The sequence below is a fragment of the Muscardinus avellanarius genome, assembly GCF_963383645.1.
Source record: "Muscardinus avellanarius genome assembly, chromosome: 4".
NCBI classification, from domain to species: domain Eukaryota; kingdom Metazoa; phylum Chordata; class Mammalia; order Rodentia; family Gliridae; genus Muscardinus; species Muscardinus avellanarius.
Window position 1 is genome coordinate 115,335,040 of NC_137789.1, and position 17,796 is coordinate 115,352,835.

General features: G+C 35.9%; 2 protein-coding genes across 3 annotated transcripts in view; one reads left to right on the forward strand and one right to left on the reverse strand.

The window, feature by feature from the left end:
* The window catches only part of LRRTM3 (leucine rich repeat transmembrane neuronal 3), a gene marked incomplete at both ends in the record, with an annotated part of 177,045 nt that extends 164,350 nt beyond the window's left edge, over nucleotides 1-12,695 (forward strand). The window contains one exon of the mRNA XM_080694122.1: nucleotides 12,486-12,695. Within this exon, the coding sequence (XP_080550248.1) occupies nucleotides 12,486-12,695 (210 nt within the window). The remainder of the gene's footprint in view (nucleotides 1-12,485) is intronic.
* The window catches only part of CTNNA3 (catenin alpha 3), a gene marked incomplete at both ends in the record, with an annotated part of 1,656,346 nt that overhangs the window by 1,156,564 nt on the left and 481,986 nt on the right, over nucleotides 1-17,796 (reverse strand). The gene's annotated exons all lie outside the window — the stretch shown is intronic.

Sequence of the window (17,796 nt, forward strand, 5' to 3'; positions counted from 1 at the left end):
CCCTTAATTGCTACCAAATTGACAATCTAGATGATGATGTTTGTTTGTTTGCTTGCTTGTCATTTTGGCGACTGAACCCAGGAACTTTCTATCTCTAAGATAAACAACCCAAGTCCTGTTTTATTTAATTTTTAAATTGGAAACAAGAGTCTTTATAAGTTGCTGAGGCTAGCTTTGAACCTGTGATTCTTCTGTTTCAGCCTCCCAAGTACTGAGATTGCAGGCATGTAGTATTGGTGTTACTTTGCTTGGCAGATAGTGTCCAATCAATAAAATAACAAAAGTATATAAATAATACCAAGGTAGCCAACTTAAACATGGTGCTTCACTATAAAGCTTCACAATGGAAAGGATCTTCCCCTCTTCTCCCAGTGTATCCTACACTGCTTCCACCCATTTGACAAAAATGGTATCTTACAACTGCTTGCTTTTAAGACTAGGGAATTGGGTTTGTGCATTCAGGATCCCTAGAGTAGCCAATATTGGATGAATGACTATCAATGAATGGGTAAGTGGATGGATTGATGGATGGATAGATGGATGGTTTAATGGATGAATGTGCTTATATATTAAATAATACTATATATTATATATTATATGTATGTTCTGGATATAATATATATATTATATGTATAATATATATGTATATGTATTTGTATATATATATAATCTCCAGAAGAAATTCTTATCAGAAATTAATTGAATCAAATTCTTCTGATCTGAGGAGTTTCGTAAAAAAAATACAATTTGATTCAAAACAAGTACAAGATTTTTATGCAAAATGGCAGGTGTATATAGGATATAACCTCCTTTATTGGAAGATAATCTCATTCAAAACCTGAAGTAATTAAATAATATAGTTGAATCAAAACTCAGTGCTAATTAGTAAGTAAGAACATCATTTGAAAGCCTGTTTGAGCTTTGTTTTGTTTTTTTGTTTGTTTGTTTTTTTAAGACACAGTTATTATTTTACCCAGGCTGGCTCCCAGCTTCTGGGATCAAGCACTTCTCCTGCCCCAGCCTCCAGCAGAGTTGGTACTATAGGTCCACAGCATTATGATGTTTGAGATCTGAAAACATTATAATGCAGTTTAATTAATGTAGCCTGTTTGATTGGAAGATGCTAAGATTCAGTAAATCCTAAAGTGTTATTTTCTAAATTCTTGACAGGAATGAGCACTTTTAAGAAAGTTGGGAGGTCAAATCCTGCCAAACATGATGAGATCTCTAGATGGGGCATGTCAGAAATGCAGTCTTTTATGAGGACTACCAAGACTCTAGTGAGATAGAGAAATAAGCAACTAGAAAGCAAATGGGACACAAAATACCTGACAGAATACTTAACCTAAATGTTCAGGGAAATCACATATAGGGCCTCTAAGTGACCAAAATGCCCTATCAGACATAGACATAGAAAGATCTTTTCCAATTATTCTAAAATAGTTATTCCAGTAACACTGTTATTCACTATTTGTTTGTTTTATGGTTTCTAATATAACCAGTTATTTTCATTCTTAGACATATACAAATCTAGGGAAAAAAATCAACCACTGCATCACTGTTTTAAGACCCTTGAATAAACCACTGTAACCATATTTTTAGAAGGAAGAAGGGAAAGAATAGTGATGCTTTCAAACTGATTAGCAGCAGCACCTTAGAGCACAGCAGTATGCAGAAACAGATTTGGAAACAGCACCAAAATTAGTGGAGACTTGGAGTCCTCATCTCAATTTAGGTCTCATCACTCTACCTGGCAACAGTGCCAGTTTAGCAGGCATCGGGCTGTGCAGAAAGATTTGCATGTAAATGAACACAGTTTGGGGCATTTTGCTTTGCCTCAGTAAGAGAGAAACATCACTTTTCACTGGCACTACAAAAATAAAACAGAGGTTAACACAGAAGGGTCCAAGGCAGAGTCCATTACTCGGAGAGCTAACTTGGCAGATGCATCAAACTCCTGGAGATCAGGAGCAGCGCTTCTATGAAGCACTAAAGAGTTTGAAATATGCAAATGTAGAAGATATTAGAAGATAAAATAGAGATATAGAGTCAGGCATGGTGGCACACGCTTGTAATCACAGCATTTGGGAAGCCGAGACAGGAATATCATGGTTCTCAGACAACTTCAGCTACTTAGTGAGGCCCTTGCAACTCAGTGATACTCTGTTTCATAATAAAGAGTAAAAAATAGGGCTGGGGATATAGCTCCAAAGTAGAATGCCCCTGGATTCCATTCCCAGTACAAGAGGGAGGGAGGGAAGGAGGGAGGGAGGGAGGGAGGGAGGGAGGGAGGGAGGGAGGGAAGGAGAGAGAGAGAGAGAGAGAGAGAGAGAGAGAGAGAGAGAGAGAGAGAGAGAGAGAGAGAGAGGCTGACTTAACATTCTAAATTCAACAGGAGGAAAATCATCAAATTAAGGAATAATTATCTGATTATCTTATTCTTAATATTTTTTTGTACTGGGGTTCCTGGAAACTCTTCTACCTCCGGGCTATACTCCCAGACCTATTTCATATTTTTTTTTTTTTAAATTTGGAAACGGTCTCCTAAGCCAGCGTGGCTGGCTTCGAACCTACACGATCCTCCTGTCTCTACCTCCCAAGCACGGGGATTACAAGCGTGCAGCACCACACCTTGCTTTATATATATATATACACATATATATATACACATTCATTTAGTACATTCCATAAAATATATTAACATGATCTCAATATAAAAATTATAATAAACCTAATTAAAAAGGATATTGAACACCGTAAAGTAGTGCTATGTCTCTCATCATTCATATGGATTTTTTTTTTGGTTTTCTTTTTGGTGTGTGTGTGTGTGTGTGTGTGTGTGTGTGTGTGTGTGTGTTACTGAGGATGGAACCCAGGGGCATTCAACCTCAAGCTACATCCCAGCCCTATTTTTTATTCTTTATTTTGAAACAGGGTCTCAATGAGTTGCAAAGGGCTTAAGTAGCTGAGACTATCCACAAACCCAGATCCTCCTTGTCTCAGCCTCCCATATGCTGGGATTACAAGCGTGCGCCACCACACCCAGTCGTATGTTTTCAAATTCATTTTCGCCCTCCACCTCTAACCCAGAGTCACAGTGGCCTGAGATCATCACATAATTAGACATAAAAAGATGATCTCAGTCACATGGCTCCCAGTCATTCTGGGATGGAAGTGTTTCATTTCTTCCAATTTTATACAAAATACCCTATGCTCTCTTAAATCATTCACTCAAATATTTTTTGTAAGTTTAGAAAAACTATGTGAGACTATTTAAAACATGGGGATTAGTAATACATTCTTGCACTTATGAACATTATGGTCAAATAAAAGATAAAACATACATACAAATAAAGGTGGCAGGAGATAGAACTTAAAAATGTCCCTACCATAAAAGTAGAACTTGATAATTAGAGAAGAGGGAGAGCAGGACTGGGAGTGGGTAAGTGAATGGGTGGAAAATGGAGAGATGCCAATTGGGGAGAAGAGAAATCCTCTTCCTGCACAGAGCCCGGTCTCTTCTACTAGGTGGGCATGTGTATGAGTGGTGTATTTTTTCTTATGCAGAAGCCTTGAGGACAAAGACTTGGCATACTCCCAGCATCACACATAATACCAGGCCCAGAGAAGGCATTTAGCAAACCTTCACTGAAGGAATGAAAGAATGAACGAATGACTATTGTATTTCATTTTGTAGACACTAGCTTGTGCATTTATGGACATGATTGAGATAAATAGTTCCTATTTATTTCTTGTTGCAAAAATGAAATAGAAACCTGTTTTATAAAGCAAACAGTTATTCCTAAGGGCTACATCATTTAAATACATGTTTCTTTTTAACTGCAAATATAAGCAAACTTTCATTTTATAAGACTCACCCCAGTGCTTAAATAGAGTGAGATTGCTACTGAGATTCAAATTTGCAAGAACACATAAAGCTACTAAAATCCAGGACTTTATTTTTACTCTAAGTGCCTTTTGTTTCAAGGAGAACTCTGACCTTTCAAATCGAACTCTTAATTTATTTTTTCATTTTATGATTTCACTCTGCAGGAATTAACTCTAATGTACTTTTCACACACAAAAATAAAACAGTTGAAGAAGTATTATGTTCTTACAATGTTTCTTAGTCTCAAATTACAAACACTTGAAAATGTTTTAATTCACATTGAGTTCCTGCCTTATTATCCTACACTTGTGATTTCAGGATAGCTACTGTTACTCCAGCTGACAACTTAGCACTTAAGAAAATATCAAATTTGAATAATAAGTCTTAGATTAAATCTAAGAATGTTAAAGTTAGGCTTTTTTAAGTCTTTAATATAGACAACATAAATTCAGGCTCTTAAGTACTTCTTCAAAATGTTTTTTAAAATAATTTACTAGTCGAATCAAGATAATTAAGATTAATGATCTACGAGTCTGTTGTACTCACACCAATTAACCGTTAGAAGGCTGAAGTGTTCCAGGAGATAGATTGTTCTTCAAACAAATCAGTTTCAAAGTAAAATATATTATCTCTGTGGGAGAGTCTATAAAAGTAAATATTGAATCACTACTCAGTAATATTGACTCTCACCAATAAATCAGGAAAATAACAACATTGCTTTCAAACAAAAAATATGGCTATTTCATTTTACACCCACAAAAGATAAATAATAGTAGAATCAGCCAATCAGAGCACTAGATGAATAGATAGATACAGATATAGATATGTCATATGTACATTTATAGATATGTGGAATATTCGTATAGATACACATTACACCTGTCTCCACCCTACTCCACCCACTGCCTTTCTTTACTCTCTTGCATCCTTGGTCCATCTTACTTGATGACCGATGGATGATTTTGCCAGAGAAGAAAAATTGTGCCTTATTCATTTTTGTTTTCCATTCCCCAATCCTGCTCTCCCCCAGAACCTGCCTAGAAACATTTTACATGCAGAAAGAAATGAAGATGAGCATAATTTAATCCCAAACAAAAAGATGAAACTACATTTCATCTAAAGTTCTAACATTTTGTATATTTTATTCAAAAGAGAAAATAACATGATCTAGTAGAAAAATCCTACCTCTTTCCAATTCAACACAAAATTTTCATTTTAAAGTCATCCCAAATCCCTCAAACAGTCTTAAACCTATGTGTATTCAGGGTATTTTTAAGGTCCCTGTCCCAGTCTCAAACTTTCTCCTGACTACAGATTTCTTGTTACACCTGGGATCAGCCAATATGAATTTATTAAGAAACAATTTCTAAGATGTCATCATCCACCAACACCATAAATTCCTGGTAAATTGTGTTTCTTCCCTGAAGACCCAAAATGCAAAGCAGAAAAATAGAAATACGGTGTAGAATAGGATATCATAGTGTTCATACTACTGTAAATAAGACCCCACTGCTAAGAATTGGCGTGTAAATAGCATCAAACACACTATGTTGGATTCACCTTTCTAGGTTCCAAAGGAAGTGTGTGTTAGTGTGTGAAAAACAGGCAGTAAAATAAAGGTTAAGAAGTCAGAAAATCACTTCTACAAATGACCAAGAGAATGATTTTAGACTATTAAATGACTTTAGACTAATCATTAAAGCTAAGTCTTGTTTTTCTCAACTATAAAATGGGGATAGTTATATTTACCTTACTGCTAGCAGTCTCCAAAGGCTAAAAGTAAATGGCCTAAGTCCAGCATGTAAGGTGTAGCTTGCTCAGTGAATGATAATGATGATAACAAAAAGGATGTAAGAGATGTGTTGAGGAGGTATCAACCAGGAGATGGAACAAATGTCCACCGTTCTCTAGGTGGCTTAGCAGAGAAACCATTATAGAAATCCTAAGGAAATTAACACAACATCTAGACAGACACTCTCCAAAGCTACAGTGTGATAATTACACTGTTCGTCCTCGCAGAGCACTTATATTTTTTAAGTGCATCAATACAGAAACCCACATAATGATTACTGATAATTTTTCCAATCTGGGTGTCAAGCCAGTAGGAAAGATATTTTCAATGAATAATGGAATTTTACTGAGTCATAAAGAACAAAATTACATCATTTACAGGGAAATGGATGGAACTGGAGAACATTATGCTAAGTGAGATTAGTCAGTCACAAAAAGTAAAAAATCAGATGTTCTCCCTAATATGTAGAAGCTAGGGAGAAAAAGAGTCATAGGAGGAACTCTAGATGAAGAAGAAACCATAGATGAGCAAATAAGGTGACCTAACTGAGGGGGATGGGAGAGAGAAGAGGGAAAGTCCCTAATGCACATGACATAGTTCATAAACATATCAAAGTCAGTCACTAAGCCAAAAGTGAGGAGGGAGAAAGAGGGAATGAGGTGGGAAGTGGAGAAGGGCTGAGTGACCCGTGCATGTCTGCCTTTACCACCTTGTACCCCATTAAGATGTATGACTACAATGAACCAATGAAAAAGGTTTTTTAAAATTACTCAAATAATGCCAGTTATTCTATTTTGACAATAAATAAAACAACCAGCCAGTATACAGAGCTGTACTGAAACAGATGTTGCTAACGAATCCCCAGGCACACATCAAATTGTACGTACCCTGGCATAACCCAAAGCTAGTGAAGAAAATCATCTTACATAAATGAAACAAAAAGTAGAGGCATCGAAATGAACAAGAATAGAGTTAATTGGCAAGTATATCTTAAATATTTATAAACAAATTAAGGAATTTAAGACAATGTCATAATAATATATGTATGAAGGTATACATACACACATATCTATCTATATGTAGGTACAAAATAACATATTTAAGGAAGAAAATTTCCCAGAATAAAGTATATTTCAAATACCACCTATTTCCACAGACAAAAGTAATGCTGCATACATGATACTCCCTAAAAGACACAAACAGTGAAAGAAAAAAGAAGGCCTTTACTATTTGCTATATATTGCTTAGATTTAGCTAAATTTAAAATAAAGCTAATTCTTTCTAGAAATAAACTTATATCTTTAAGTAGACCAGTCATGAAATTACTAAGGTAAACCAGAATCCTTTGAGCAGATGACAAAGAATAAGAGAACGGCAACAGAAATAAGAGAAGGGATACATACTGACATCTAGAAATCAATCACAGATCATTTAGAACAAGAGCTGGGAGGAATCAATGCAGACTAGCAAAGCTGACCTAACCTAGAGCCAAAGAGGGTCCACAGGAGAGATGGCTGAAGTCAGGAATGATGAGCTGTGCTTCAGACAAACTTAGAGAAAAATTAAAGAAATGTCATTAATCAGAAAAATATTAGAAAGCCTATTTCTCATTTCATATGTTAATGGGAATAAATTATACTGAAAATCTGCTGATTGGCTGAAAAGAGTAAGCTTCTAGGCCACTGAATGCCAACACAAAATGGAGAAAAATAATTATTTTATTAATTCATTTATTTGTTTATTTATTTATTTTGCAGTACTGGGAATGGAACCCAGGGGCATTCTACCTCTGAGCTACACCCCCAGCTCAATATTTTTATTCTTTATTGAAACAAGGTCTCACTGAATCGCAAAGGACTTCACTAAGTAGCTGAGGCTGTCCTCGAACCGTTATCCTCCTGTCTCAATCTCCCAAATTCTGGAATTACAAGTGTGCACCACTGCATCCATCTCAGAAAAATACTTCTTTTTTTTTTTTTTTTTTTTTTTGGTGGTACTGGGGTTCCTGGAAGCCCTTCTATCTCCGGGCTACACTCCCAGACCTATTTTTACATTTTTATTTGGAAACAGGGTCTCCTAAGCCAGCGCGCGCGGCTAGCTTCGAACCTGCGCGATCCTCCTGTCTCTGCCTCCCAAGCGCGGGGATTACAAGCGTGCGCCACCACGCCCGGCCGAAAAAATACTTCTTAAATATGATAAGGTTTATATCTTTTAAAAGAGGATTTTTTTTGAAGAATTTCTGTTTCCATCACTATACACAGATGACAAAAAATAGCTTAAAAATCATAAATATCATCCTTTCAACAACCTAGTGCTAGTAACATTTGGTCTTATAAAAATGGAAGACTGTCCCATGACATATGAGAACACCATGGGAATTCTGCTCAAAGATAATTAGTAGTGGAAGAATTTATATTTTCTAAGAACTCTATTCAGAAATAACATTTAACAGTAATGCATGGTGGCAACACACCTGTAATCCCAGTACTTGGGAAGCTGAGAAAGAAAGATTGCAGGTTATAGGATAGCCTCAGGAAAGTAGAGAGACTCTCAGAAACCTAGCAATACTCTGTTTTGAAACAAAAATTAAAAGCCAGGCATGGTGGCACATGCTTGTAACCCCAGCATTTGGGAGGCTGAGAAAGGAGCATCACAGTTTGTTGACAGCCTCAGCTACTTAGAGAGGTCCTTTGCAACTCAGTGAGACCCTGTTTCAAAATAAAGAACAAAAAATAGGCCTCGGAGGTAGAATGACCCTGAGTTCCACTCCCAGTACCACCAAAAAAAAATTTTTTTTTTAAAGGCTGAGGGTATATTCAGAGGTAGAATGCTTCTGAGTTCAATCCCAGGAAAGCAAAAAGAAAGGAAAGAAGAAGGAAGGAAGGAAGGAAGGAAGGAAGGAAGGAAGGAAGGAAGGAAGGAAGGAAGGAAGGAAGGAAGGAAGGAAGGAAGGGAAGGAAGGGAAGGAAGGGAAGGAAGGAAGGAAGGAAGGAAACATTTGATAAAAAGAAATTTTCTATCTTTTGCTCTAGAAAGGGAAAAAAACAGGCTTTATATTACTCCTCAAAAATTGGAATCTTTCTGTTTTTCAGGATATTTTGTTCTTAAAATAATTCTTGCTATCATGAAAGGGATGACTGAAAGACTCCAAATCAACTACTTAGAATATGAGAAATGCATCTACCTGTGCCTATGTACACACATGCATTTCTACCAGTATATGTAGATATTATGTATGCAGTGAATATAAGGTTAAATGATTCCTTTTATTTAATTATAAATTCAAACCCTTAGAAAGCTGTTGTTTTCTTTCATAATCACAAGCTTAAATGGTATATATGAATGAGGAAAATCATAAATAATTGGTTCTTTTCATTTAACTATACATTTTTATGGAAGAGGTACATATCACTGATATTGAGACAGTTACTGGAAAATTACTGCTAGCAAATGTGATTGCCATGAAGATGGTACTAGCTTAGCAGAGTCGAAATTTTTCCTAAGGGGAATTTCCTAAGTAATGGGTCAGCTACCACCTCATAATTAGAATAGCATACACATTTCTTAGCTCAGATTCTACATGATAATGCCTTTTGGGCAGCAAGTTTTCATACCCTTGAATCTCTACAAGTTATACCTTAACACTAACTACCTCACCTGCACAGTGACCTAAGGATGAAAGGAAATCATGAGATGTTAATTATAAGAAAAAGTTTATCAGGTAAAAATATACTGAAAGAAGCTGTTCCCTCTCAGAAAGAACAGACAAGACGATTCTATGTACACTATAATGGAGCCTTCTGACAAAAGTCTGGGGAAACAGGAGCCTTATTGGGTTTAAATATCCTACCTCCATTCCTAAAACCATTTCCAGTAGTCAGGTACCTGCGGTCACGGCTTATTTTTTCTTTACTAAGTAATTTATAGTCCAAACTGGGACAGTAAACAGAAAATTGGACTCTACTGTTGTAAACCTTACCCATTAGGAAAACCATATTAATGGAACAATGCAAAAATATAGAGGGAGAGAGGAACAGGAGTGAAAGGAGCAGTTTAGTCTGGAAAGGGAAATGAAAAGCCAGGTTACTTGGTTATGTGAAGACGCAGAAGCTCCAGACGCTGCACTGATTGTGACTTGGTGACAGACGGGATTTTCATGGGTTGTATCTGAGCCTAGCAATGTTTATTTAATGTCAACTGGACCCTTCTAGATCAATACCCAGCCATCAGTCACATGGTGATTCAAAACACAAAAATCTGCTTGATTTATTATAGTTGTTCAAACCTCTGCTTCAAGAAACACTTGATAGTGTTTTCTTTCCCCTAATGTGAAACTTACCATAGGCAGAAATTCTTTTATTTTTAATGGGTCATTGTAGTCATACATCTTAACGGAGTACAAGATGGTAGAGGCATACATGCACACGTCACTTGTTTAGCCCTTACCCAATTCCCTCCCCCCTCCCTCCTTCTCGTGTTTGGCTTAGTGGTTGACTTTGATATGTTTGTGAACGTCCAGCATTGATGTACATTAGGGAATTTCCCTCTTGCTCCCTCCCATCACCTCCAGTTCGATCATCTTATTTGTTCCTCTATATGATTTTTCCTTCTCCATCTAGAGTTCCTTTTATGATCCTTTTTCTCTCTAGCTTCCCTCTTAGGCAGAATTTAATATGGAAATATTTTAGATAGCTTATTTAGCTGTAAATAAATTTTCTTGTACTCAGACTCTTCAAGTAATCAAACTTTCACCAAATGTCATCTGCCATATTGCCAAATAAGTAACTATAATCTAAAAAGAATAGATAATTTCCTATTCTTGTAAGAACCTAAGTGTACCTCTTATACAGTTTTGTGATTTGGGGTAGGCAGGGATATAGAATTTCTTCAGGAGTAAGGATCTTTCACACTTTATACCTAACTCCTACTTCAACTAATTCATATAAGAATATAATACCCCACATTGAGAAAGTGTTCAGTAGATATTATGTTGATATAAAGGAAAAAGACAGTATGTATATTTAATATTTTTCATGGGTAAGAATTTTTTCACAAAAATTGTTTTCCCACTAAAAGTAATTAGAATAAAAAATTACTCCTTACCACCCAAATTAAGATTATAAATATTATATTTAGTTATTTGATTATATTTATGGTTTATTTCATCTTATGTGTGTTATAAAAACAAAGCATAAGGCCGGGTGTGGTGGCACATGCTTATAATTCCAGCATCTGGGAGGCTGAGACCAGACGATGGCCAGCCTCAGCTACTTAATGAGGCCTTTGGCAACTCAATGAGACCCTGTTTCAAAATACAGAATAAAAAATTGGGCAGGGGGTGTAGCTCAGAGGTCAAATGCCTCTGGGTTCCATCCCCAGACCCTCAAAAAAAAAATACAATACTTAAAATTACATATAATAGGCTGGGTGTAGTGACACGTCTTTAATTCTAGTACTTGGGAGGCTGAGACAGGAGAATCATAGGTTTGAGGCCATCCCCAGCAACTTAGAGAAACTATCAGCAACTGAGAAAGACTCTGTTTAAAGGTAAAAAATAAAAAAAAAGCTAGGATGTATCTTAGAAGTAGAAAGTCCCTGGTACCACACACATAAAAAAAAAATACACATAATATATATGCTACATGGATATCCCAGTATTTATTTGGTAAGAACAGTCTTTTAGCAAAAATGTCTGTGTGTGTGTGTGTGTGTGTGTGTGTGTGTGTGTGTGTGTGTGTGTGTGTGTCGTACTGGGGATGGAACCCAGGGGCATTGTACCTCTGAGCTACACCCCCAGCCTTATTTTTTAGTCCTTTTTTTTTTTGAAACAGGGTCTCTTTAAGTAGCAAAGGGCCTTGCTAAGTAGCTGAGGCTGTCCATGAATCGTGATCCTACAGTCTCAGCCTCCTGAATGCTGGTATTACAAGCATGCACCACCACACCCGTCTAAAAGTTTTATTTTTTTTAATTAAAAAAATGAATGCCAGGCGTGGTGGCTCACGCTTGTAATCCCTGCACTTGGGAGGTGGAGACAGGAGAATCATGCAGGTTTAAAGCCAGCCTCTCTGGCTTTAAGAGACCCTGTTTCCAAAAATAAAAATGTATAATATAGGTCTGGCAGTATAGCCCGGAGATAAAGGGCTTCCAGGAACCCCAGTACCACCAAAAAAGAAAAAAAAAACTTACCCATATTATAAAATACCGGTAAGACTAGTGAGAATGACTTAACTTATGATTTTCTTCTACAGTTATTCTCAAAATGTAGTGTGTGGATTAACAGCCCCTATATCATATAGGAATTTGTAATTAATGCAAACTTCAGACCCTATCCTAGATTTGATGAATCAAAAACTTGGGGAACAAGGGAACAGGTAGTTGAAGAAGAGTGAGGTGATTTTTATGCATGCTAAAGTTTGAGGACCACTATTTTATTATATCCCAAGACCATAAATAACCAAATAATTGTCTTCTTAATTCTAAAAACTACAATTTTCCCCAGCTAAGAAAGCAATTGAGTAACTCCTCCCATGAAGCAGCTTTTTAAAAAATCCTTTGTAGAACCACTTACACTGTTATTAATCTAAAGGTTCTACTTAAGAGTTGAACAGCTCTATTCAGGCTTTGAAACTGTTGCTGTAAGCTTACTACATGGAAAGAAGGGACATTAGCAGGAAGCCCCGGGGCAGCACAGCCACAGATGTAACTGTAGAGGGTGGTCAGGTCAGCACTTCACAGTCTCCAAATCTTGTCCCCAAAGTTGTCTGTCTTTTTGTAACTGACTTTTCTCGTGTCATTTTTTCCCAGATACCTTTATCAATGAATGTGTCAACCTTTCTGGCATACGACCAGCCCACAATAAGTTACTGTGGGGTGCATCATGAACTTCTCTCTCATAAGCCCTTTGAAACGAATGCACAGGAAGATACGCTGGAAACACACCTAGAGACTGAACTGGACCTGAGCACAATCACAACAGCTGGCCGAATCAGTGACCATAAACAGCAGCTGGCTTAACTGAGCCGATGGGGAGCCCAGGGTTGCTACCAAACTTTGTAACCTCAAGGACAAAATGAGGAAGATTTGTTCATTGTGACTCGGAAAACAACACACGCACTCACACACACACACAGACACACAGACACACACACACACACATCCTCTGTTCAAATAAACAAAAATCCAAGATTGATTCATAAAATAAAGAAGACATGAATTGTTTCAAGTCTACACTTTGTAATTAGCTAAGTTGTGCAGTATTTTTTGACTTAAAAGAGTATGACCCTGAAAAAGGAAAAAAAGAATCGTTTTTTTCAAAACTCATCCTACCTATGTGTAAAACCTGTACAGAGCTAATGTATTTTTCATATTGTAAAGTTTCAATTATAGAAACAACTGGTATGTACAGTACCATAATTTAATTACATTTTACTTTACAAACTTTACACATTTCCGTTTCTAAAATTTTAAATTAACAAAAAATTATTTGTGTTATTCAGAGTTACTCAGTTTTGTAGGGACTGTTTTGTTACTGCTTTTGTGCCCAGAAACCTTGACTCTAAAATCCTGTGCTGTGGGAAACATGCACGATTTTTATCATGCTTACCGCGTAGAATTTTATCTACTTGTTCCAGAAATAATAATACATTAACCAAAAAAGATTTAATTGTTCTGACTTGTAAAAGGTTCTTCAATTACATAGACAGGTTTTCTTATAAATGAAAAAAAAATCAAAGATTTTTTTTAACTTCTTCTCAGACTTAACTGTTGCCTTGAATTACAGCCTAGTTTCTAAGCAGTGAAATGTAATGATAAAGAGGGATATTTTAACAACATATTTCCGAATGAATGGCTCATTATTTCATTCTTTTGAGTAACCATTGTTAAGGAGGGGGGAAAGCATGGACAAACCATCACTGGAAACAAAGGCCGTAACCACAGCAACAGACTTTGAAACACTGGAAAGGTGCAGCTGCCGGTGACAAAGAAAAACTTCTGTTACATCTCATTATTTTCAGGCCAAGGTGGGAGGAGAGAGTATAATAATTGTACAGTAGCAAATTTTCTCCTAATTAACCCAAAGTGGCTTACCTAAAAATAACCATCAGTCCGTGCAAAATGTGCCTGGTTCTTAAGACAACTTTTCATTTAGAACTGTGAGACTATATTTTGGGAACATCTGAAAGGAAAAACATGGAGTTTTTGTCATTGTGTGCTACATCAGTTCTCTCTCAAGGGAGAACTTTCAACATCTACAGCTCATTCAATATAGATGTGAGCCATGGGGGAGAACTCCATCCCTCAAACAGAATGTAAGAACTTAATGTTTTGAAGTGTTTATTCCCATCCACAATGAGACTCACCTCCAAATTATCTGAAAAATAACTCAGTGTAATTGGACACCAACCTAGATCATATATAGACGATGTTATTGTATTATAAATACAAATCGAATTAAGAAAACCTGACTTTTCGGAGACTGAAATAATCAACTTGTTTCTGTTGTTTACCTAATACAGGTTATTGTTTGAAAATATTGTTACTTCATCTATGGTTATCATATTCTTTTTGGTGTTTGAGGATTTTTTAAATATGAAATTGCAAGTTTTGATTACTGTTGCACAAGGCAAATGCTTTTTTATGTTATCATTTGATATACATCACATATAAATAGATTGAGATTATGTCAGCCTGACAAATACCATCAAAAGCAGCAAAAGAAAGAATTGGTAAAAAGTAATGACAAACTTAATTTTTATCTCTTCCAAAGGTATTATATTTACAAAAGCCTAGTTTCATGCAGGTTTATCACAGCATATCAAATAACAACTTTATGAAGAATGAACCTAAAAATTGTAGAGCAAATTTCTGTTAACAATTTACAAAGAGAGAAGAAAAGGATGCAAAATGTCGGACGAAGCAAACTATTATTAATTTAAATGTAATCAAATGTGAAGACCAGTATTTGTATCAAATATTTAGTACCTCAGATTTTGTAACATATTTTGCATAAATCATTTGTTATTCAAATATTTTTCCTTTTAAATCCAATTGTAATCTTTATTTTTTCCAATTTCTAATTCCACTGCAGTGTATTATTCTGAGTATTCTTAACACTTTACATGGAGATTTGACTTTGCACAAAATTTATACAGAGCTACATATCTATTATTTATGAGTCTAAAGTCAAATGTAAAATTTTATTTATTATATAAATCAAAATGTCATTTGCAACATTTTTCATTAGAAATTATCCTTACAAGGATTCAAAAGGAAAGATTAATTTGTGTAAATAAGCACTTTAAGCATATTTCAAGACACTTTCAAATTGATTTTTAGAAATGTTAAGGTTCCAAGGAGCCTTATAGATTGCCCTTGATTTCATGAAGCAAACCACTTCCTTTCTTAAACATTTTAAAGTGAGCACCTGCTTGTGGTACATGCTTGTAATCCCAGTACTTGGGAGAATGAAACAGGAGGATCACAGGTTTGAGGACAGCCTCAGGAAGTAGTGAGATTCTCATCAACCTAGCGAGACCCTGTTTCAAAGTAAAAACTAAACAAACAAAAAAAATAGGACTGGGGTTGTAGCTTGGAGGTAGAATGCCTCTGGATTTCAATCCCAAGTACCAAATAAATAAATAAATAAATAAGCATGTATAAAGAAGCTATCACCTTGGAATTTAGCTCTGAGCATCTAAGTTTCTATCCTACAGTAAGAGGCAAATAACCAAAACTTCTTGTTATTTTTTTATATTTGAAATTAAGTCAAAAGGGTCCTTAAAAGAAAAAAAGATGCTAAGTTATTTGGTTATTTTCTTAATTTTTATTCTGCCCTGAGAGGGTGATGAAAATATGCTAGAATAGATGGTGTCTGAAATCTTTGTAACACATTTGCAACATGTATTAGTTTATGTTTAAATTTTTTCCTAACTTATCCTTTTCAGCATTCAGTAATTTCTTCTTTCTTCCAAGTAACTCCTACCCATGTCTCCCTTCCTCTCTCTTTCTCAACAACTGAGAAACTATCTGTGTTTGGAGTTGAAAAATGGAGAATTTGACCCAGTGTGGTTATAATAACAGCAGCAGCTGCAGCAAACAATAAAGTTATGCAGTGTTTTGAGGTTTACAGACCACATAAATTATCTCATTTTTCTTCATAACAACCCCCTGAAGACGCATTCATTTCAAAAAGTCGAACCCTCACCCAAGAACACAGGGTTAATGACTGGTGCAGTTGAACCAATCTCAAACTCCAGAGGTTATTAGTCTTTCTGTTATACTAACAGATTTCTCCCTCTGATGAGAGCCACATGACTTCTGTAATTGACATGTTGTTTAGTAAACCCTATCTTAACTTGGTTGCCTCTGTCCATATAACACATGGGCTAAATAGACTCTGTTTGCCACCCTGGGCTCTACCATTAAATTGTTTAAAAATACAGCAAATCACCTATTTCTTAAAAAACAAAACCAGTTGTAAATATACAGAACGGATGCTCCCAAGATATGGATGGAGGTCGACCCCAACGTGCGCACACAAAATAAAGAAGCACAAGGAAAGAAACCAAAGACTGCCTAAATTGAGATTCTGTGGGTAGAAATGATCCACAATGCAAGGTTGGACACCTGTTCCACTGAACACATGTTTGATTCTAAGTTGACTGAGAAGAGTTATACAATTTTTTCTTTTTCTTTTTTTATTGTGCTTTGGCAAGAATTTTTGAACTTTAAAAAAAATTGAACTGCCTTCCTTAATAGAAAATAATTCTCCCTATCTTCTTTCTAAGAAAAATGAAATCTAACTTATTTGAACTGATGCATACATGTTCAAACCTGATAGCGTGCAAATATTTTACTAATAAGCTCTTTGTCAAGTCTCTAACCCTACTCTCTTCTCAATGTTATAGAAGACCATAAAACTATATATGTTTTCTAAATAAATTATATTTTGAGAAGGAAAGAAAAGTAGTCTAAATCTAGCACTCAACACAAATGACATAACCCAATTTGAACTCAGATCTGTCTGATTCTATAAATTGCTTAGACACAGCAAAATGTTTTTGCAAAAGTACTTTCTAAAATAAAACCATGTTTACAAAAATAAAATATATACTTGGGTTTTGACTACTCCTGACTGGAAGACAGATATCATCTTTCAAACTAAAAATTCAAAATAAGTAAAGAAATGGAAATCATAAAAACAGATACCTAATGTGAATTGTTAGTAAACTGGCAGAGAGAAAAATCAGAGGCTCTGGTAGAGAAGAGCAAGCGAAGGAAGAGGCGATGGGACTGAGGGATACCTGGCCTCAGGAGGAAAACTGAGAATTCTCCAGAGTAGATAAAATAATATCTTACAGCCCTCAACAGTTCATCAGACTGAGTGGTAATGTGACAGTCTCACAACACATGAAAAGTCTCAAGGTCCTGCTGGGTTGGTTTTGAGGAAAAATTCAGATGACTTGGTCTTGTAGTAAGAGCTACCAACTACTTCCATCACTCTCACAACTGCACGTTGCTGTTCCTAAGTAGAGGGCTGCCAAAAACAAAGGACACACCCATAAAGGTCAGGTAGACCATAACCAGCAACTGAGATTCATCTTACCAGCAACTGGAATGGGGAAGAAACCTTGGTTAAAAACAGAAATGTATCCTGGAGTTGTGATGGGTCAGTGTTAAAGGTTTCCCATGATGAACCATTAGATTTGATTGTAAAATAGAAAGCAACATTAATTTAAAAAATTAGAATTGAATTAATTTCTTAAAAAAAAATCCACAGTTGATTGCTTGCCTTTCTGTTATAGCAGTGATCTTACCGCACAGGAATGCCTCCGTTCTCTAGGACTTAGAGGACTCTCAAGTTCCTTTCTCCTCTCCTGATTTGGTTGTATGTATTTGTCTTCCTGAAAAGCTGAAATTTTGTTTTATGTAGATTAAATATTTCAAATGCACTAAGAGACCTTATGATAAAGGATTCTTGCAGGAAATCCTTTTTGTTTTCTTATCTTAAAAATCACCCACTAGTTTATCTTTAGTAAACTGGTGACCATATGACTCACGTTGTATAATGCCGTGCACTCACACATTCCTATGGTCCGGCCTTGAAGGTGCTATA